Source organism: Talpa occidentalis, unplaced genomic scaffold (assembly GCF_014898055.3).
Source record: "Talpa occidentalis isolate TD23 unplaced genomic scaffold, MPIMG_talOcc4v2.1 talOcc4.6, whole genome shotgun sequence".
Lineage (NCBI taxonomy): Eukaryota > Metazoa > Chordata > Mammalia > Eulipotyphla > Talpidae > Talpa > Talpa occidentalis.
The window spans coordinates 23,729,811-23,751,183 of record NW_023604972.1 but is presented as its reverse complement, the minus strand read 5'-3'; the positions used below and the strand labels follow the sequence as shown (position 1 = coordinate 23,751,183).

The 21,373-nt window shown below is 40.5% G+C and overlaps 1 protein-coding gene and 1 long non-coding RNA gene across 4 annotated transcripts in view; one reads left to right on the top strand and one right to left on the bottom strand.

Moving 5' to 3' along the window:
* BEND4 (BEN domain containing 4) overlaps window positions 1-21,373 on the top strand; it is a 36,693-nt gene that overhangs the window by 3,651 nt on the left and 11,669 nt on the right. The window contains 2 exon segments of the mRNA XM_037529578.2: window positions 5,220-5,786; window positions 17,646-17,737. Of these exon segments, the coding sequence (XP_037385475.1) occupies window positions 5,220-5,786; window positions 17,646-17,737 (659 nt within the window).
* On the bottom strand, window positions 749-18,183 carry LOC119260603 (uncharacterized). 3 transcript variants are annotated; one of them, XR_008549117.1, is made up of 7 exons: window positions 18,003-18,183; window positions 11,318-11,426; window positions 8,043-8,210; window positions 6,878-7,002; window positions 5,501-5,663; window positions 5,174-5,357; window positions 749-984 (listed from the first exon to the last, which is right to left on the bottom strand). It is a non-coding gene; the product is annotated as an uncharacterized LOC119260603 (long non-coding RNA). The 3 variants fall into 3 exon arrangements; XR_005128760.2 differs by lacking the exon at window positions 11,318-11,426; XR_008549118.1 differs by lacking the exons at window positions 11,318-11,426; window positions 18,003-18,183 and adding an exon at window positions 11,169-11,207.

The window sequence follows — 21,373 nt, the reverse complement described above, 5'->3', positions numbered from 1 at the left end:
GCCATCACAAATAGCAGCATCCTATTTTATATACCGATGGTCCAGAAAATATTCAAGGATTGACTGAGCAGGATGAATATTAGGAAGCACCATCTGGTTTTGATAGCACCGAGTATATTAACTCATCTGTTAATTTTTGACACATCATTGATTTATTTATTTAGAAAAATTGCATCCTGTTTTGCTGTGTTGATGTTTGCCATTATGAAAAAAAATTGGATGGCATTTTTTTTTAAAAGACATAGTTCATTGATTTAAGACAAGAGTAATGCTTCCAAAGATGCTTTCATTTTCTAACTTCTGTTTTCTATGCCATGAAGTCTTCTCACTAAAAAGATGCTATATTAATGTTTTGAGGAAATCATCTATTTTGAACTACTTGAAAATCCTCTTAGTAGATATAATATATGGGTACATGATAGTAGGTCACAGAAAAAATTTTTTTTTGCTTCTGCATTTTTAATATTAATATATTTCACCCTTCACTGGGCTAAAATCAAAAGGTTACCACTAATCTCGACTACTGTGATCTCCCTCATAGAAGCAGAATACTCTTGGGGATATGCTGTGATGGGCAAATTCCATTCAAGGCTTTACTTACAAAGAAGGATGTTAGAGTAAGGAGCCAGTGTTTGATTGCCGAGTTCCCAACCCTTTTCCTATTCATTTATCAGATTTAGGATGGATTAAATTCACACGAATTTCAAGAAATGAATTTTTTAATTAAAAAAATAATCATGGGTTCAGATTTTGGAATCAGAAAAGACAATTTGTTGCATGATGTTATCTCCCAGTAGACTACACCATAAAGCAAAATAAATTAGAGATGTGCATGTTTAAGAGTACTCTGTGATTGTGATTTATTAACATTTTCTGGTGTTTAATTTTTGAGAAGTTTAAGGAAAAAGTAGACACTTTTAAAGTACCTTTGTAAACTGTCGACTTCGTACTTCCCTGCCATCAGTTGAGTAGAGCAGTCTGTGACTAGGAGAAAAAAAAACAGTTTAAAAAAATTTCAAAATACATGTTCACACTTTGCTCAATTAAGAATCATGGATCAGTGACCATTCAATTGTGTTCACATTGAAAACAGAACTTTTCTCCATTTCATAGCGATAATGGGCAAAGCACAGTACTTGCATTTCTAATTATATTCTGTCTGAAGAACTAAAATATTGCTGGCTGCAATATGTACTAAGTGGAAAGATTTGCTTTTTTCCACCAAGTATAATAGTCATATTTTTCATCACATTCTTCAATGTATTGATGTTAAATTACTATTCACATATTTTAAGGTACTAGAAAAGCGAGAAATTCAACTTTGAGTTGTTATTTTAATGTATCAATTCTGAGGACAAATTCCAAATGAAGCATTTAAAAAAAAAAAAAAACTTCACACAAGCAATGTTTTATGATGGTAGCTAGCCTCTGATATTCTGAATGCACTTTAATACATTACCTTCATAACATAGTATATTGCATAATTATTTTTCTTAGCATATTATGAGTTTATCCTTCAATTAAGAAAATAAATCATACTTGTCCCTAAGTCAGATTCCTCCCCCCTTAAAATCTATACTCTAATGTGATTTATCAATATGATTAACACTACTGAGTGTATTTTAGGACATTGAATGAATACATTCAAGCAGGTCTTTCTAGACAATTCTGTTTTAGACTTTTCTTTCATATTTTGTTCCTTTCATCAAGGTTATGTTAAAGGACTACAAGCTGTAAATCAATTGGGACTATGCTGATTAAAATGCAAACAGTAAATACAACTTCAGGTCTAGAATGGGATTATAGGATTAAAATGAATGAAAACTGCTAGTGAGCTAGAATTGAAAATTCCCAATCAATATCATCCTTTGATTTTACTAATAAAAGAACAAAAACCCGGAAGTAGGGAAATGACAGTGTAACATGTAACCCTCCCCCATTTGTATGGTTCAGCCGTTTACTTTCTTGTTTATTTGGTTTTGGTCATTGTAAAGAAATGAGGCCCTAGTATTTGAGGTCTTCTGAAATTTTGAATTAAATCATGAGCTCAGTTCTTCCCCACCCTCCACCCCAGCTGAGGGCGGAGCTCTCATCAGTTCCAGTGTTTGGTGTATGAAAGATAGCCATATTGCTGCTTCTCCAGGATAGTAAGTAGACCTTACTTTGGCTGCTTCTTCAATCAACTTCCCATCAATCATTTCTAGCCTGAAACTATACCTGGCATCTGGCTTTTTTCTTTGCACTCAGTTGTGCAAAAAAATTAGCCAATGCCTGACAATTGTGGGATTCGTGACTAGGGCATAAATGTATGCTATAGATCTAAGTAATTAAAAAAGGTATGAATAAAGTATTCAATAAGTGTGTTTGATCCACTCACCCTGACAAATATAATTTTGTAATAACCAGATCTGACTTAAGAGTTTTCAGCCAGCCCTTGACCTTCTCTTCCCATCCCTGTCTTCCACCAGGAGGGAGCTCACATACATTCACACATACAGATAAATGCCCGCAGCCAAGCTTCTAAACTCTGGCACCAGAGTCTGTCTTTGGGAGAGAATGGCTCAGGAAAGAGAACATCACAGGCCCTGAAAGCAGTTTAAGGAAGGAATTCCTGGATCTTGGGTGCCTAACTGTGGGGAGAGAGGAGGTTATGTACCTGAATGTGGGAGAGATGGACTGGAGAGGAGATGATGTCAAGGCAGGGGCTATCCTGCCTATGTCGTAGCATGACCCTAAGTGTGAATGAAGAAGCACTATTCCAAGAAAATAAACCTGTGGACTGTCAGCCTGCCTAGAGTTGTATTGCCAACCTCACCTCAGCCAAGCAAATCTGAAATGCTCTAAATTAAGATTCTCTGCTTATTTGCAAGTGCTCCACATGGGGGCCTCCCTGGTGGTGCAAGGGATTAAATTTCTGCGCTATGAAGCTATACACAACCAATGCAGCACAAGTCCGATCCCCCTCCAGGGAGCTAACCCACATGGCGCAGAGGCAGACCTCTCCTGTCTGGCCCGCTGCTCCCCTCAGCAATGTATTTCAGTAGATCCACCTGTTCTTTCCCCATTCTGTCTCTGGTAAATCCTCTCAACACCCCACACCTCTGGCCTGTACCCCAGCTCTTGTATGCATAAATAAATAAATCTTAAAAAGAAAGAGAGAGAGCCCCACATGTATTCAGCAAGTATTTCTTGCGGTACTGTCCTGGCCCCAAACTCCAGTGCACTAAAACCCAGTGGCCTCATATAATGAGGCCTCCTTTAATCTGAACTGGAGAGATGTGACTCTGTTCTCAATGGTGATTTTTTAGAGGGATTTAGGAAAGATAACATTTTATAGATTTGGGCAATGTGAGGGATGGTTTCTGTGTGCCTGACTGTGCTCCCGGCTTTAAGGATGTACTCTTTTTAAATTTTTGAAAGGCAGGACTTGGGCCCTCTTCCCCAATATCTTTAGTACTTCATGAAAGAAGAAAAAAACAACACAGTGGGGCCTCCCCGGTGGCGCAGCGGTTGAGCACTGGGTTGCGAAGCTGCCCGCGGCCTCTGCGGCGCCGGTTCGATCCCCAGCTGCTCCCCAGCCACTGGAGGAGGGTCCCACATGGCACGCAGACCTCTCCTGCCTCCCGCTGCTCCCCTCAGCAGTGTACTTCGGTCCTTCTGCCTGCTCTGCTCCCCACTCTGGCTCTGGTGAATTCTCTCACCCTCCCGCGCTTCTGACTGTACCCAGTGCTTGTATAAATAAATCTTTAAAAAAAAAAAACAAAAACAGTGACTGAATAAGTACTACATAAAAGTTTCTGAAGAAAGGTTGCACTATCTATACATCCTGAATTTTTATAGCTATTCCAGTTCGTTGTCTGCATACAAGCCCTCGAGTATCTCTGTGTTTTTTTGGTGGGTTTTTTTGGTGGGTTGTGGGGTTTTTTTGTGGGGTTTTTTTTTTTCCATTTTAAAATTGTTTCTCCCCCATCCCAAGAGAAATACAGTAGTTATTGACATCTAAAATCTACAGTATTTTCTTCATCGTCTTTATCCTGGGGTAGCGGGGAGAGGAAATGAGAGGCATCCTCATACCACTACTTAAGCCCTGAAAAGTACCTCTGTATTTATACAAGGCCCACTCTAGGTGTGGTCAGGAAAGAAGGGAATCTGCACTATGACATTTACTTTTAGGGTGAATTTTCAAGGCCCTTAGACCATTTGCAATCACATTTTGGGTTTTTTGATTTGTTTTTTTTGTGTGTGTGTGTTTTTTTTTTTTTTTTTTTGTGGGACCCTCGCTGGTGGCTGGGGATCGAACTGGTGCTGCAGAGGCTGCGGGCAGCCTTGCAACCCAGCGCTCAACCAATGCGCCACCAGGGGAGGCCCCTTTTTTGGTTGGTTTTTGCAGTGAATTTTTGCTTTTCACTGTTTGACAGTTAATATGCTTTGGCATTTGCGTCTGTGAACTGACTGATACTCTTAGTACATCACCATTTTAGGAGCTTTGGAAATCCACTAAAGAGGCTCTAAGCAGCAGCACTGCTGCTTTTCATATGATACTGACATGGATGAACCTATACATTGAGTAGAAATCCAAAGTAGCCGATAAATGAGAATAGTGAACACAGATGTTAGTTAACGCAGAGTTTTGCTTTGGGGTTCATCATCATTTGCCTTACAGGCCCACTCTGTTTTACCTTAGATGTCTAGTGAGCTCTTCAAAAAGACTTATCTCTCTTCTCCAGTTTGCATCTGGGAGCAACGTACTCTCACTCTCGGCAGGGATTGTATCAGCTGATTAATAGCAAGGGCATGAGGGCACTCCAGAAATAGAAGTAATGATTGCTGTAAGCCCGCCTATCAATGAGGAATTGAGTCTGCTGTGGCTGGCTCGATTCATTAGAGTAAGGATATTAATGAAGCCAAAGGTGTGAGTTCAGACCTGTGCAGTCCAGTTATTGCCATCGAGAGGGAAATCTCTATGAGGTCCCCAAAGTCACAGACCAGTCCTTTCCCAGAGGAAAGGGCTGGGGGTGGGGGGTCATTCAACAGGCATCCCAGCAGTCATAGAACAATAGAAAGCTATACACCCTATTAAAAGCAGGTTCACCATGTTACTTTGGTTTGTAACAGATTAAGAATATATAGTCTTAACATTTTTGAATGTTACGCTCAAAATAGAGGACCTTACTTGTTTTTGACGTTCAGTCTCTGATGTTTCTTTTCATGTGTTTCAGAGAGTCGGATGATCTTGGATGCTTTTGCCCAACAATGCAGCCGCGTCCTTAACCTCTTAAACTGTGGAGGAAAACTTCTGGACTCCAACCATTCTCAGTCCATGATTTCTTGCGTAAAACAGGAAGGTTCAAGTTATACTGAAAGACAAGACCAGTGTCACATTGGGAAAGGCGTCCACAGTCAGACCTCAGACAATGTTGACATAGAGATGCAATATATGCAAAGGAAACAACAGACTTCTGCCTTTTTGAGAGTTTTCACTGACTCCCTACAAAATTACCTGCTCTCGGGGAGCTTTCCAACACCAAACCCCTCTTCAGTCAATGAGTATGGCCACCTGGCTGATGTGGATCCTCTGTCAACCTCCCCAGTTCATACATTAGGTGGCTGGACCTCCCCAGCAACATCTGAATCCCACGGCCACCCATCCTCTTCGACACTGCCTGAGGAAGAAGAGGAGGAGGAAGAAGAAGGCTATTGTCCTCGATGCCAAGAGCTGGAGCAGGAGGTTATTTCATTGCAACAAGAAAATGAAGAGCTCAGAAGGAAATTAGAGAGTGTCCCAGGTAACCTGCCATGTTTTTTGTAAGCCAGTTATAACTCATTCTGTTATCTTGTATGTGTGTATGATGGGGTTCTGATATTGGGGTTCAGTGAGTGGAATCCTTGGTTTCCCTCTGAGAAAGGTTTTGGCAGATTCTCATTTAGCAGCACACAATGAGTTTAGTATGGGAAAAGATGTTTGCATAGACATAAACAGGCAAAGGCTGCAATAAAGAGGGCAGGTTTATTAAGAAAAAAGAGGCACCTATATAGACACAGGTGGGCAGAGAGTTTTATTTGAAAGGGGCAGGTTTATTAAGAGACACCTGCACAGCAGGCAGGCTTCATTCAAGATCTGTGTTTTCCCAGATCAAGGGGTATCTTTATATAGTATTCTCTTGGGGCATTCATTCGTTTGTGGAATCTATCATTTCTGAATCTGATTGGGTTAATCTTTAAGGACTTGGGTTTCTTTGTAGTGACCCTTCCATAACACATCTTCCATAGAAGGCTTAATGAATCGTCAGTCATTTCTACCTCTAGTTTCTGGCCTTGTGAAGCTTCCTTTCTAAGTTTTCTTTGATAAGTTTCTGTCATGTACATATTCATGCATTTATAGTAAATGTTTGTTTGGGGCCAGTGTTGTAGAAAAAAGTTGGGGAAAACAGTCATGCACAAGATGCCCTTAGCTTACCAGTGCCAAAATGAAGTTTCAGGATGAGCCACTGTCTATGTTTAAGCATCTAGGTCTTCTTGGGCATATGCCTAAAAACCAAAGTTCTATTAAAAATTTCTCTTGGGCCTCCCCTGGTGGCGCAGCAGTTGAGCACTGGGCTGCCAGGCTGCCCACAGCCTCTGCAGCGCTGGTTAGCGCCGGTTCGTTCCCCAGCTGCCAGCGAGGGTCCCACAAAAAAAAAAAAAAAAAATTTCTCTTTCAATATGAAAGTGACTCCTAGATGTGGTGTAGTAAGAGATGGGCTGAGTGCTCTGAGTCTGAATTGTGTTCCCAAACTGATTCTGTTCTTTCTGTTCCTTTAAAATGGCTTTTGTATTTTTAGAGACTTTGATATATGTGCTTTATTATTCAGTGATAGAAATTAAAATAAAATGATACCTTCAGAGGCAGGACTGGAGTAGTGCTGAACAAATGATCTGTTGTAGCTGTTGTATTCCATTAATTTCTCACCTTTCTTGTTAAGTTTCAATAGGCATCATCTCTTTTTAGCATGCAAACTCCTCCTTAAAGTTAATAAGCAATTGTAAACAAAAAGAAATAGATCAAAGATAGACCAGTAATTAAGCTGATTCCAAACTATTTGTGCCCCTGGCTAAACATGAGGCATTTCCTGCCTCTTGGAGACACAAGATTTGTAGAGTAATGAACTCATCTTTATGGCAAGATCTTCCCTGGGTTGCTAAGCCATTTTTTTTATTTGGAAAGGTACTGACTTTGCGACATCTTTGAATTCATTCCTGGTTTTCAAAGGTATTGAGATCATTAGCTAGAACAACATCTTGAAACTTTTTACTTAATGCAGTCAGTCCACTGGTAAAAATTTTTGATCGTGTTGTCATCAGTGCATTTATCTATTGGTCAATAACATACATGTTGTACTATACTAATACATTATGTCCCAAACAAAACATACATGAAAAATTAAAAATTTTAAGGCTGATACACATTTAAAGTAGAAATTAGGATCTTTTCTTACTCTGTTTTTGCACCACCCAGTTTGGCAACTGTTCTAAAAAAGAAATATTGAAGGAAGTTATTCACTTATTAGTGCACTTAGAGAGCAAAAACAAATGTTAAGAATTGCCAGATCAGATGTTTATTTTCCTTCTATCCTTTCATTTAAAAATGAATTCCCCAAATAGGACTGAGTTTGGTTCAGAATATTTTGGAATTTAGATTTAGTGTGATCTCATGGGGGAGAAGAAAGTAGTGAAGTAAATCCATCCCCCTTTTTTGCACGGGAGCCCTGGGGTAAGAGGCAAACGCTAGGTGTCTCCCAAACAAATAGGCTCTGACTGGAGGACAGAGCCTAGGTAGGAACTGGGTGAATGCAGTAGAACCAGAGTGCTGCGGGCTTCGTCAGGTCTGAGAATGTGGGTGCAACTAATAAACTGGGATTTTACAACTTTCACAGTCCCATACATTATGGTCAATTAACTATGAATTTTATCACCAGTGGAATATTTTATCTTATTCCCCATCCTCGTCTCTCATAGGAGAGGAAGCAGTTGGTTACAGAGATCAGCCAACTATGCATACTTACATCAGCTTTTCCGATTGTGGGTAAGAGTTTCATTGTACAGGGAAGTCAGTAACACAGATGTCCAGAGCATTGTTGTCTAATTCCTCATCCTAAATATTTGGCGTGGCAGCCTTCTGTCCTTGGTACCAAGCAAATTTGGGGTTTAATCCATCTCCCGTTTTCTTAAATCTGTACCAGGTAAAATATCTGTGTCAGTGATAATTCACCACTGGCCCTCTATTCCCCAGAAAGATGAAAGTGCTGCAATTTCTTGACTCCTCTTGCTGCCCAGACATTGAATAACACTGGCTATAAAATTAAGCTACTGTTTACCATTCTTACTGCAAATATGCCAGCCCTGTTTACAACCCCCTCTGTGAGCTTGAACCTCTAACAGCACATGGAGAGTTATGATTACTTTAAATAATCCACATTGAAATCCAACTGTATAGGTAGAAATCAGTTGACAATTGTGAATAGAAAAAACAGTGCAAAGTTCAGGAAACGTGAGCTTATTTGTGATTACTTATCATATCTCCTCATTTCTCAGGACACCTTCATAATGGGCATCAGGTTGAAAGGGTCCTTTGGGGATGAAAACTTAAACCAAAGGGAAATGTTACCATCTTCTTGCCCTCACCTTTTGGTTAAATAAATCAGACTGAATGATCACCCAAGAATCCACTTTTCACTCTTAGCTGTGAGTGTTGGAGAGATAGGAAATGTGTTATTTTTAGATACCCCTTTAAAGAAAAGGACAATAAATAATATACTGGCTGTGCACGTAACAATATTTTGTAAGTGGTAACTCCCCTATTGATTTTCCCTAAAGAGTTGATTTTCCTTAAGCAGTTGCCGTTTCCTGCTTGCCCCAGTTGGTCTCTGTTGTCCTTACAGGCCAGTCCATTTCCCTGGATAAACCTAGGGATTTCTTCTCCTAGACTCTATCCTTATCTTATAGGTTCAGTCTTTTTACAGCAAAGCAGGATGGATGATTACAAAGGAGAAAGTAGTATTCAGCAGTTAGCAGAGGAAATAAGGTTAACAAGAAGTTGGGGCATCTGCCACAGATCAGGGCCAAGACAGTGTACCCCAGGCACTTCTGTGCCACTCCAGAGTCATGCTTTTGAGCAGTGCTGAGATTCTTGTTTCACTTGTTCACCTGGAATAAAGCACTTATGTCTGAGAACAGTTCTTGAAGTGAGAGTTCATAAGAAATGAGCCTCTTAGTCTGCAGGGAAAAATGATTTCACTTGGGCAGCTATAAAAGGGGCAAAGGAAAGTGTTAGACCTTGTCAAAAAGAGAGAGGTATGTTGTTTTCCATGCCCCTGAGGGACCCTGTGTTATTTGTTAAATATTCAACAAAGTCTTATTACCAGCCACATGCAAGTCGGGAGCTTCTAGAAAGTACTCACTTTCCAAAGATACTTGCAGATGTAGGCAATTAAATATTTTATCCCAAGGAAATGACATTAGCACATTTTCTTTTGTATTAGATTATCACAATAGTAATTAGACTGTTCAAAAGTTTAATTTTTTTAAAAGGAAGTGAAAATAGTTTTTAAAAGTCACAAGAAGAACAGATATTTTGGATTAGGAATATGGAGAGCTGAGAGGTTATTAAAAGTAGGAAAATGACAGGGAACCTCAACAGAGTGTGTCAAGTTAGAGTGAGTTGTCAAAGTTTATTAGAAAGCTTACAGTCAACACCAGTTTAAGAGCACTCTTAAGTGAGGGTGTCTGTAAAATACTGTATTTTATCTAGCTCAAGATCCCATTGAATGTGAGGCACCCCAATATTTTATATTCTGCTAAAAAAAAAGTATGTCACAATTGTAGATTGTAGTTATCTTTGAACACAAAGTTCAGAGATTTTTAATTGTGGAAGAAAATGTGGATCTTCAAATCATAAAGTATAGTTTCGAAATAGCTCCCAAACTTAAATAATGATGACACATTAAAAATAACTTGAGGGCCTCCCCAGTGGCGCAGCGGTTGAGCGCTGGGTTGCGAAGCTGCCCGCAGCCTCTGCAGCGCCAGTTCGATCCCCGGCTGCTCCCCGGCCACTGGAGGAGGGTCCCGCATGGCGCGCAGACCTCTCCTGCCGCCCGCTGCTCCCCTCAGCAGTGTACTTCGGTCCTTCTGCCTGCTCTGCTCCCTGCTCTGGCTCTGGTGAATTCTCTCACCCTCCCGCGCTTCTGACTGTGCCCAGTGCTTGTATAAACAAATAAATAAATAAATGAATAAATAAAAGATTTATTTTAAAAAAAAAAAAAAAAATAACTTGAGATGTTCTAAGTGCCGAAGAAGGCACTTAGGAAGATATATTTATTGTGTATCATCTCAGTTTATCCTCATAATTCCGTGGGGCTATACTATTACTACTGAGATATTAGTGGGAATATTAATATTCCCATTTTACAGACAATTTAAAACTTGGACAACTGAAGTCTGTTGCCACTTCTTGGATTATAATCCAGACCTCTTGATATGAGATGAGGTTTATTATCCCCATCCAACCGCAAAACAGTCTCTTCTCAATCATTGTATTTGTATTGTAGAAAATTGCTGTGAACACTGAATTATCGAATACTAAACCTTTACTGTTAGAGAAAATACAGAGCTCTGGTCACAACATTTTCATAGGCCAATCAGTGCATCAGCTTGTTCATGTATATTTTTGTTTAAAGAGACCTTAATTTAATACATAGTGTTGTTTGATTAACATGGAACTCACAGCCAGCCACACTATTAACTCATTTCTGAATATAGCTTAACATGCATTTTCTCCATGAGGCACATCACAGCTTCTTGCACTTAGGATCATCCAGTAGCTCTTCAACTCCACATGTAGGGTCCATCTTAAACAGAGCACCACTAACAAAAAACATAATAGTGCAAAAAAACTGGCACTAAATAGACCATTAAAGAATACTGTTACAACCTGAGAACTGAAATCAGAAGTCAGTGTTACCTTGTTCAGTCTCAGCTTGAAATGTGCACATTGGGCAACTCAAAATTTTCAATGATGTAAATGTACACAAATGACTGCAGGAGCACCCCAAATACTGAAGTTATAGCAATTGTAGTGAGTAGGCAAATTTGCAAATAAGAGATCTACAGATAATAAGGGCCAACTATACTACCTCAAGAGGCTACAAACGCACTTCTGGTCCTATTTGTCCACACTTGCCATTTCTAAGTAAGATTTAAAAAAGAAAAATCAATAATGTCAGGTTTTGGACAACAGTAATTTTGCAAAAACAAAATTAGAGTAAAAGTGATGTCAGTATACCTGTAGGTGCTCTTGCCACCCTCAATTTCCACATGCCCATAGGTGCCTGTGGTTTGCTTAGGTAGTTCTGGTCCTGAGAAACTGATTGATCATATTTAACGTGGGGGTGCTAGATAAAATGAAGAGAAGTAAATGCATTGAGTGAAAAAAAATCAGAGACGAAGAAAGTACAAATTGCGTACTTTGACTTAGAATTTGCAAAAGACATCACAATTCTTGCTGTTATTATAAGTGAAATTGAGGGTGACAGAAGATGTAAGGTAAACCTTAGTTTATATTTCTGCTACTGTGATTTTTGGCAAATCCCTTAGCCATTCTAAACCTCACTTTTCCTTTTCTGTAAAGTGAGGTTAATAATAGTATAGGAACACTGGAAGTGTTAAGTAACAACAGACTACCTACTCGTGAGAACTCAATACATGGCAACTTCAAGAAACAGACGGAAATACAGAAGGCTTAAGTGGTTTTCTTAGATTATAAATGTATTCGTAGCCTTATAAAGAGGTCACCATTCATTTAGTTAAATCAGTGAGGACCCCAATGTATCAAAAACTTACTTTCTCTCCTACTTCAGTCTCCTGTCCTCTGGATTCTCCCTCTTCCATGTCTATCTGTTCCTCTTCTCTCCCCACTACTGTCTCTTGGGCCTATTTCAGAGTGTGGACTATTGCCACAGCCAGTCACCCCCTCGGCCAGCCTCTGGTTTTTCCCCACTGAAAAGCCCCTGACCTGCTGAAAAGCCTCCCAAAGGTATCTTGTTGTCTGTGCAAGCAGTCCAGCACCCTCTGTGACATAAGGTCTTTGACTGTCTGAATCTTTTTCTAACCATTTTGGAAACTCCACCCTAGGTTTCCACTATCCACCAGGTGTTTCAACCTCACTGGACAATTTGCGATTCCTGAGCAGCCATGTATATTTTTATACCCGATCTTCCCTCACTCTTCCTATCGTTATGACCTTAAAACATACTCTCCTTTGCCTTGAGAGAAGCTCTTACTCCTCCTCAGTACCCAGGTCATATGACTCTTCCCCCACAGACCTTTCCCCAGTTCTCAGGCAGAATTAACCACTTTCCATAGCTCATCATACATACTTCTCTTAAAGGTAAGTTGTTATTCTGTGTCTGTCTCTCCTGATGTCCCAGTATGAGGACAGGCAGGCCATGTAAGATCCTTAAGGACAGAGACTTAAGTCAGAGTCATCTTTGTACCTCCAATTCTCAGTCCAGTGTTTTGGGCATGTTGGAGCATCTGCATGAGTCAGTTAAATTAGAGATAGGTCGAAAGTTCTAACCATGCTTTTTTAGCCATAACTAGGCTAAAGAATACTTACAGCCCATCCATTACTTCTAGGTATTTGCATTTCAATGGCTTCTATTTCACAGAGACCATGTGAATAGGATACTTAAGATCATAGAAGCACACAGATGGCATGGTCATCGGAAGACAGTAAATAATTTCAATTTTCCTGTGAAATTATATATGGTGTTTTTTGAGATAAATGTTCTGAATCTTTTTTTTTTTTTTTTAAAGAGGCATGTATTATTTATTTATTTGTTTGTTTATCTGTTTGTTTATACAAGCACTGGGTACAGTCAGAAGCCTGGGAGGGTGAGAGAATTCACCAGAGCCAGAGCGGGGAGCAGAGCAGGCAGAAGGACCGAAGTACACTGCTGAGGGGAGCAGCGGGTGGCAGGAGAGGTCTGCGCGCCATGCGGGACCCTCCTCTGGTGGCCGGGGAGCAGCCAGGGATCGAACTGGCGCCGCAGAGGCTGCGGGCAGCTTCGCAACCCAGCGTTCAACCGCTGCGCCACCGGGGAGGCCCAAATGTTCTGAATCTTTTAAAAATAAGTATATAACAAGGTAGGTTAAATAATGCTTAAATAATTGGAAGAGAAACTCTGATCAAGATTTTAAATGCACTGAAAATTAGGCACTCAAGACCCAAGCACCCTTAATATAGGCAAGAACAGATTTGAAGCAGTTTGCCTTGAAAGAGCCTTACTTATAGTCACTCAGACAACAGCCAAGTCAGCAGTCAATTAAATGGCCTCTATAAGGAATTCTCAAGTCTCCTAGTAATAAAAAAGACAATAGCTTACATTGGGCAATATTTACTGGGTGCCTTCTGCTTACATGTATTATTCTAGTTAATCCTCACAATGGCTGTGTGCGATAGGAAATTATCCCTGTTTTGTGGATGAGATAGCAAAGGCTAAAGGAGTTTAGTAATTTGCCTGGATCACATAATTTATAAGTACCAGAGTTTACACATTAAGGGAAAAAATAATGCCTAAGAACTACTCTAGGACTAATTCCCCAGTCTTATTTTTAAGAGTTATCTGGTCATATTATCTTAGAATGTTTTGAAGACCCCAGCTATGCAGATTAACCAGCCTGCCCTGACCATGAGAACACAAGCCACGGGGGCCCCCAGGATATCCGCTTTTGAGAGCAGCACACCCATCTAGATATCTTAGGCCACTGATGGAATACTTGTAACCCACTCAGTGTTTGCTTTTGTTGGCACAAAAGATCTTCCTACTTTGTTCTTTTCTTCCCGAGTATTTTACTCCTTCCAGGATTATCTGATAGACTTTTTTAAATGTTTCATAGAGGGGAAAATATGTACCATCAATATTAGAATAAGTACTAGGGATATTTTGGGTACTTTTATGTCTTTCCTGCCTTTATCAAAGTTTCTGCTGTTTTTGGTTCTTCATTTATTTTCTCTTTAAATCTACTAGATGCATCTGACTTTTTTGCAAAATGAATTAATGAAACATGCCCAGTGGGTGTGAGGTGGTATCTTCTCCATCGCATGAGTGAATTGCTTAAAATTCATAATTTGCATGAGGAAGCAATTACATGTGTATACCTCTGGGGCATAATGGGCTCCTTAAGAATCCTGTGGGTTGTTTTTTATTCTTCTAAAAGCCCTGATCTCCCTTCTTCCCTTGGAGGCCACAATTGCAGCGTCTGGCCTACACTGCACAGAAGCATGCACTATTGCTGGCCCCTTAGTCACCATCTGTGAGGATCCCATGTTCTCACTTAGGAATTCTGCATGTCCACAGAACTTTAACTGTAGGTTAACAGAATGGGCAAGAGGACAGAGACTTTCCACCATTCTGAATGCAGTGCCCGTGCTTCTCCCTTTCATCCCCACTTTAATAGATACAACTATTTCCATTTCCAGGCGGACTGATTTTTTTTCCCCCATCACAGAAAATGTTTCAGCTTCCCTGTGTAAATCTAGAGAATTCGCCATAGCACCCCCAGTTAGGAGCAGTGCTCCAAATATGTTACCAACAGGGGCATACTCTGACCTTCGACTGGAGGGGGCCTGCTAAGAATCAGATCTAGTTGTTCATCAGGGGCTGAAGAGGAGGAGGTTGCTCAGAGCTCAGAGCAGTGACCACATGAGTTTTAATAGTTTGCTAGAAAGGAGCCTGTCTTAGTCTTCCTGGCCTTAGCTTTGTGCCCAGTCACCAACATACAGGACCCACTTGCCTTAAATAGAACCCACTACTGCTAGTAAACACATGAAATTCCCTTTTCTTCCAAAATATTTGAATCAGCTGGCCTTGCTCCTAGCTTGATACTGCTGCCTAAATATGGGGTGCAGAGAATGGGAAAGTTGATTTCTCCCCTAACAACACTGAAAAGGTGAGACAGAAAGCAGAAGAGGACCAGCAAGAGTTACATAGACATTCCTCAAACATCTTTTAATTTACAATGTAAGCCCATGTAGAAATTTTTTTATTCTAGGAATGATTAAAAAAATAAAAGTAGGGCCTCCCCGGTGGCGCAGCGGTTGAGCGCTGGGTTGCGAAGCTGCCCGCGGCCTCTCCGGCGCCAGTTCGATCCCTGGCTGCTCCCCGGCCACCCGAGGAGGGTCCCACATGGCGCGCAGACCTCCCCTGCCGCTCGCTGCTCCCCTCAGCAGTGTACTTCGGTCCTTCTGCCTGCTCTGCTCCCCGCTCTGGCTCTGGTGAATTCTCTCACCCTCCCGCACTTCTGACTGTACCCAGTGCATGTATAAACAAAAACAAACAAACAAATAAATGAATAAATAAATAAAACATGCCTCTATAAAAAAAAATAAAAGTAATAACTATCCCAGTCCTGCCAATAACATGTAATGATGGCTAATTATTAACATGTTGGTTTATATTTCTTTCCAGTCCTTTCCCTATACACGTAATTTTTAACATGGTGGAAGTCCATGATCTATTTGGTTTTGTGTGTTCCCTTGTCATAGCATTTTTATGCTTCCTTTAAAGATTTTTTCCATAAAGATCTTAGTGACTATAAAGTATGGATAAAGAATCAAAAATTCATTCAGATCCTTGTCCATGAGTATTTACAAGTTTTACTAAAACTCCCAACCAAATCCAGAATAATACATTGGCAGAGCAGTGACATGTGTAGCCGTATTTCATTCTAACCACAAACTGTAAAGGGCATATAAAAGTTTGAGGCTGTTGGGAGCCTCACGCTCAGCCCTTTGTAGAAGAAACGTAGTCACAGAAGTTGAGTAGAGTCCCAAAGACCACACAATGGAAAAACCCAGAGCCCAAATGTAAACCTGTGTCCTCTGTCCTTTAGTTTCTGCCAAGTGCCAGAACATGCATCCTCACTCACCAAGACACTTGTATGGTGGGTTAGGCTTTTAGTAGATTGCTGAAATGAGGGGTACATGACACATTTTCTTACATGTTAAACGATGTGTGCATGCCTTTTTTTGGTTGACAGTTGTGGTTCATGAACAGTGACACTGGTCTATAAGACACAGGTCTATAGGGATGATGATCCAGTACTCTGGGATTATACAAACTGAGAATACAGAAAAAATCAATTATGTTTTTCCATAAATATGGATTTCTTTAGAAAATTAACATTAATCCAGGACTTTTGGAAGTTCCAAATTTATGGCAAATAAATATATTGAATGTAATACCACCTCTCCTCCCAAAAAGGATGATTGTTTAAGAAAATATTTTTTTTGGCAAGAACAAGTTTCCAAATGTACTTATATTTCCTATCATTCAAATTCTTTAAATGGATGTTGGTGTCATGTTATAACATGATCTTACCTAAAAGCAAAGTGAAGAAAATTCAGTGGTAATACTTTAAAATTGGGGCTTAACTTAAATGTTTTTTATTATCTCTAATGTGACAAAAACGTCTTAAGAAAATACACAGCTAAGAGAGATTGTGGCAGGCCTCCCCGGTGGTGCAGCAGTTGAGCGCTGGGTTGTGAAGCTGCCCGCAGCCTCTGCAGCGCTGGTTCCATCCCCGGCTGCTTCCCGGCCACCAGAGAAGGGTCCCACATGGCGCGCAGACCTCTCCTGCCGCCCGCTGCTCCCCTCAGCAGTGTTCTTCGGTCCTTTTGCCTACTCTGCTCCCCGCTCTGGCTCTGGTGAATTCTCTCACCCTCCTCCGCTTCTGACTGTACCCAATGCTTGTATAAATAAATAAATAAATCTTTAAAAAATAAAATAAAATAAAATAAAATGCTTCTCTTAAAAAAAAAAGAGAGATTGTGGCAATAGTTTGCATATATTAGGTATGAATGAAACTACCAAGACCTTTAAAAGCAATTAGTTAATACTCCTGAAAGGACACTAATATAAATCATAAGATGTAGGAATTATTTATGCAGTAGTACAAAAAATGGCTGGCTCTATGTTGGGTTAACAGCTGTTTGATTTTTATTGTAAATACTCGATTCTATAAGAGGAGGTCGCAAAAAAAAAAAAAAATAGTGCAGCTATTAATGAAACACATATTAGCCAAATCAGTGGAGCTTCCCAAAAGAAGAACTATGGCCAGGTATATTTGTGTTGGAATGCAGGTCTACATTGCATGGAATTCCTGCTTTACTGAAAAAGTAGGAATGAATCTGTCCTTAGAAATGAGTATTATATTATTGATTAAAGACTAATGAAACATTATCTTCCAGTACTTTAATTTTTAAAAGCCTCACTGGGTGCTCATGTGACAACTTGAATCAAAGACCTAGCTCTTCTGTAAGTTGTTCATTGATAGTTATTGTTGACCCAAATTCATCTTAGAGTAAGTTTTACTTGAAAGTTTTTAGTGAATTGTGCTGAGCCTAAAAATTCTCCCCAGGCCATAGCATCTGTTTCTGTATTTACAAACTGAAATAACTACGGATGTCAAATGAAAGAAGATTCTATTTTCTTGAGAAAATAAGTGGTTTTTTTTTTTAGAAGTTTACATCAAAAATCTTTTTAGACTTTAAATTTGTTTTCTTGTTACAGGATAGCTAATGTGTAATGCTTGCCATTTCTTCCCCCCAGTGCCCTGCCAGACTGTTTTAGATTACTTGAAGACAGTGCTGCAGCATCACAACCAACTCCTGATCCCACAGCCAGCTGACCAGCCCACCGAGGTAGGTATTTAGTCTAAAGATCAGTGGGGTTCCATTTGGAATTTCCTTAAGATGAAGCACCTTTGTGATTTATACATCTATGCCAAAACAAGTTGACTAGCAAATACAGTTTGGAGTATATATGCTGTGGTGTAAAAGCATGTGAGGCTCTAACTCACAAATAATAGATCTGTTCTCAAGGTGGGGAGGGATGGAATAGCATTTTAAATTATGTGGGAAATTCTTCCACCAATTCACAAAGGAACCCAAAATGGGAAACACAGACCTGTCATTCCCTCAGGCAGAGCCAGTGTTCCTGAGTACCCCATCTTCGGGCCTCCTCCATGCTGAGTGAGACTCAAGTGTTTGGATGGATGTTTCCAGACATTAGAGCCCCCAAATATGAGCATTTTCTTCTTTACCGTGGAGGAAACTAATGTCTTCCAAGTAAAGGTCTATTTGATGGTATTGATGTATCTGTTAAAACATGGTACATTTTTTCAGGATTTACAAAGTTCAGTCTGCAGATGTTATTTTTAACTTATGATTTTAGAACCTCAGTCAAGTGGAAGAAGACCCTACACTGTACCTTCTGGAGTCATCAATGTTTTGGATTGATAACCGTAGATAATATACTATTTAATTAGTTAAAATTTCTTTACCTATGAAATTGTTAATATTAGGATGTTGGTCTGTTGACATCCCTATGTCTACTTAAAATCATCTTAAAATTCCACCCTGGTGCTTACCATTCAGTAGATCCAACTGCACTCATGTTCTTCCTGTTTCTGTCCTCTGGAGAAATACCAAGAACACAGTTTCCAGTTTTCTGCACATAAGAGAGTAGAGGATAGAAAATGCATCAGTTTAGTGCAGAATAAAACTCTTATATACCAGTGTAGCCCCAGACTTGTTTAGCAGTTGCTCCCTCTCCCTGTAATTTAGAAGTGCTGTTTCACAGGTCTGCTCTTGCCTGCAGCCCTCATCTTAATCCTAGTGCCACCGCCCACCCTCTTGAATTCAGCAAAAAAAAGTAAGAGACAAAAACAGATTTAATCCACTGAATCTCAACACACTGATTACTTCATGCATATCCCATACCCCAAAAGAAGCACTGTGCCTCCCTCTTAGTAATGTCTGTTCTGTGACCTAATGCTGCCTCCCCCTTCTAGGACTCTGCCATCACTTACTCCTCATCCCCTGCAGTGAGCTCTCCCTTGCTCTTGGAGCATTCCCTTGGGTATCAAACACACTCGAGTCTTTCCACCCTAAAAGGAAACTTTCCTTTGATTCTTCATCAATTTTTGTCATTCCTTTTGCCTTCCATCATCCAAAGCATCCTCTGTCAGCAATTTCCTTCTCCACCATGACACATCTCACTCCTTGAGGGTTGAGCCCTGGTCTCACTCCCATCAGCATCCCCAGTACCTGTCCCAGAAGGCACTTGCTGAAGGGTGGCCTCATTTTTTTAGTGTTTTTGCTTAAACATTTGAAAAATCTATATCCATTTTCTTCACTCTCTTAGTTCCTATTTGTGTTTCTACCCCCTGAAATCTGATTCTGTCTTCACAGCTTATCAGAATGCTCTGCAAGTGACTTTCCAGTCATCTAGTCCAGGGGCCTGTTACTAGTCCTCATCATCCCCAGGACCTCAACCCCACCTTCTCTGTACTCACCTTTTGCCTTAGACTTCATGTCAGGACCCTCTTCTGTTTCTCCGTCCTTACCATGCTTTAACAAATTAGAAGATTCTTTTTTCTTTACTCAGTATATTGGAAAGTTACTTTTCTAAAATATAGATCTGAAGTCATCGTCACATGCTTAAAACACTTTGATTCCTAGAATGAAGTCCACATTTCTTTCCTTGACATTTATACTATACAAAAAGCACATCTGAAAAGCCTACTTCCTACTGGTTGCAGTACCCTTGTGTGCTCACATAGCACATGGTTTTATATGGCTAATTCAGAATTTGTTTATTAGTTAATCTATACCTGTGCCTTCCATTCAGTTGTGAGTTTATGAAAACCTTAAACAATGTTCATCTTGGTTTTTTCAAAATAACTCAATGACAGGTCAGAGTTGACTAACCTGTTAGTGACTAATTGAAGAGAATATATAGTCAGAATTCTATAAAAACATATAAAAGTAGAATAAAAGAAAAAAAATTCCTCTGGATAAGACTACTTAAACTTTCATTAGCCTTCATCATCATCATTACTGTTTCTGTCATTTCAGGCATATAAACTTTTTCACTTTAGTACTATTTATCATATTTCTTTTTTTTTTTTAAGATTTATTTATTTATGCATATAAGAAACGGGGTACAGAGGGTGAGAGAATTCACCAGAGACAGAGCAGGGAACAGAATAGGCAGACTGACTGAAACACACTGCTGAGGGGAGCAGTGGGAGAGACAGGAGAGGTCTGCCCCGCCATGCAGGTAGCTCTGTGGCCGGCCTGGGATTGAAGTCATGCTGCAGAGGCTGCGGACAGCTTCACAGTGCTGTGCTTAAACCCCTTGCTCCACCAGGGAGGCCCCACTATTAATCACATTTCTATTAACTGTGCTAAAACAAAGACCCGTCTCATCCACAATACAGAGAACATTCCAAGTTGTGTTTGGGGCTGTAAATTATTTTCTTTCTGTTCGTTTTTCTTGAAGAAAATTACCTCTAAACGGCATTTCCACATCTTGTATAGAACTGCTACATTTTAGAAGAGCTGATGAGTTGTTCTGTATGAGTGGAATTTTTAAGGGCTTGCAAAAAGCTCTTTCCTTGGTTTATCTACTCCCTTACCTCAAGTACCTCCCATCGTGAAATAGCCTCAACTCTGATTTTAGGGATGCGCTCTTAATTGAGATAGAGGGTTCCCAGCTCTGCCTTTTGACTTAGTTGACCTTTGGGAAGGATTTATTCTCCTTAGCCAAACAGCTATGGGAATCCTGCCTTGCCAGCTGAACTGACACACCTGAGGGAAAGCTGTTTTTGTTTTGTTTTTTTTTTTAAAGATTTATTTATTTTTACAAGTATCGTGGTACAGGCCAGAGGTATGGGAGGGTGAGAGAATTCACGAGAGACAGAGCGGGGAGCAGAACAGGCAGACGGACCGAAGACACTGCTGAGGGTAGCAGTGGGCCAGGCAGGAGAGGTCTGCTGTGCCATGTGGGAATCGAATCCGCGCTGCAGAGGCTGCAGAGAGCTTCACAGCGCTGTGCTTAACCTGCTGCGCCACCGGGGAGGCCCCTGAGGGAAAGCTGCTTTTAAAACTTGAATAAGGTTTAATAAATAGAAGGTTTTACTAGTAACTGCAGTCTCCTTTTCTGAGATTTACCCGTGTACTAACTGAGAGGATAGTTGCAGCTTAAGGACTGGAGGTATCTGAAAGGTCCATGCAGCAGGCCACAATGCAAAAGCCTACCCGGAAGCCCACCTGGGGGGCAGGAATGCGGATACCTGCCTGGAGGACTCAGACAATGAGCCTTCCCCCCCCCCCCCCCCCCTACGAGTCTCTTCTCAGACAAAGAACCTCTACCTGCCCTACAAACTCCCCCCCCCCCCCTATGAGCCCAACTACCCACCTGACCTCTCCTCACCCTATAAAACCCTGCTTCCCCCTAACAACCTGCGCGGCTTCACTGACCCCCACCTTGGG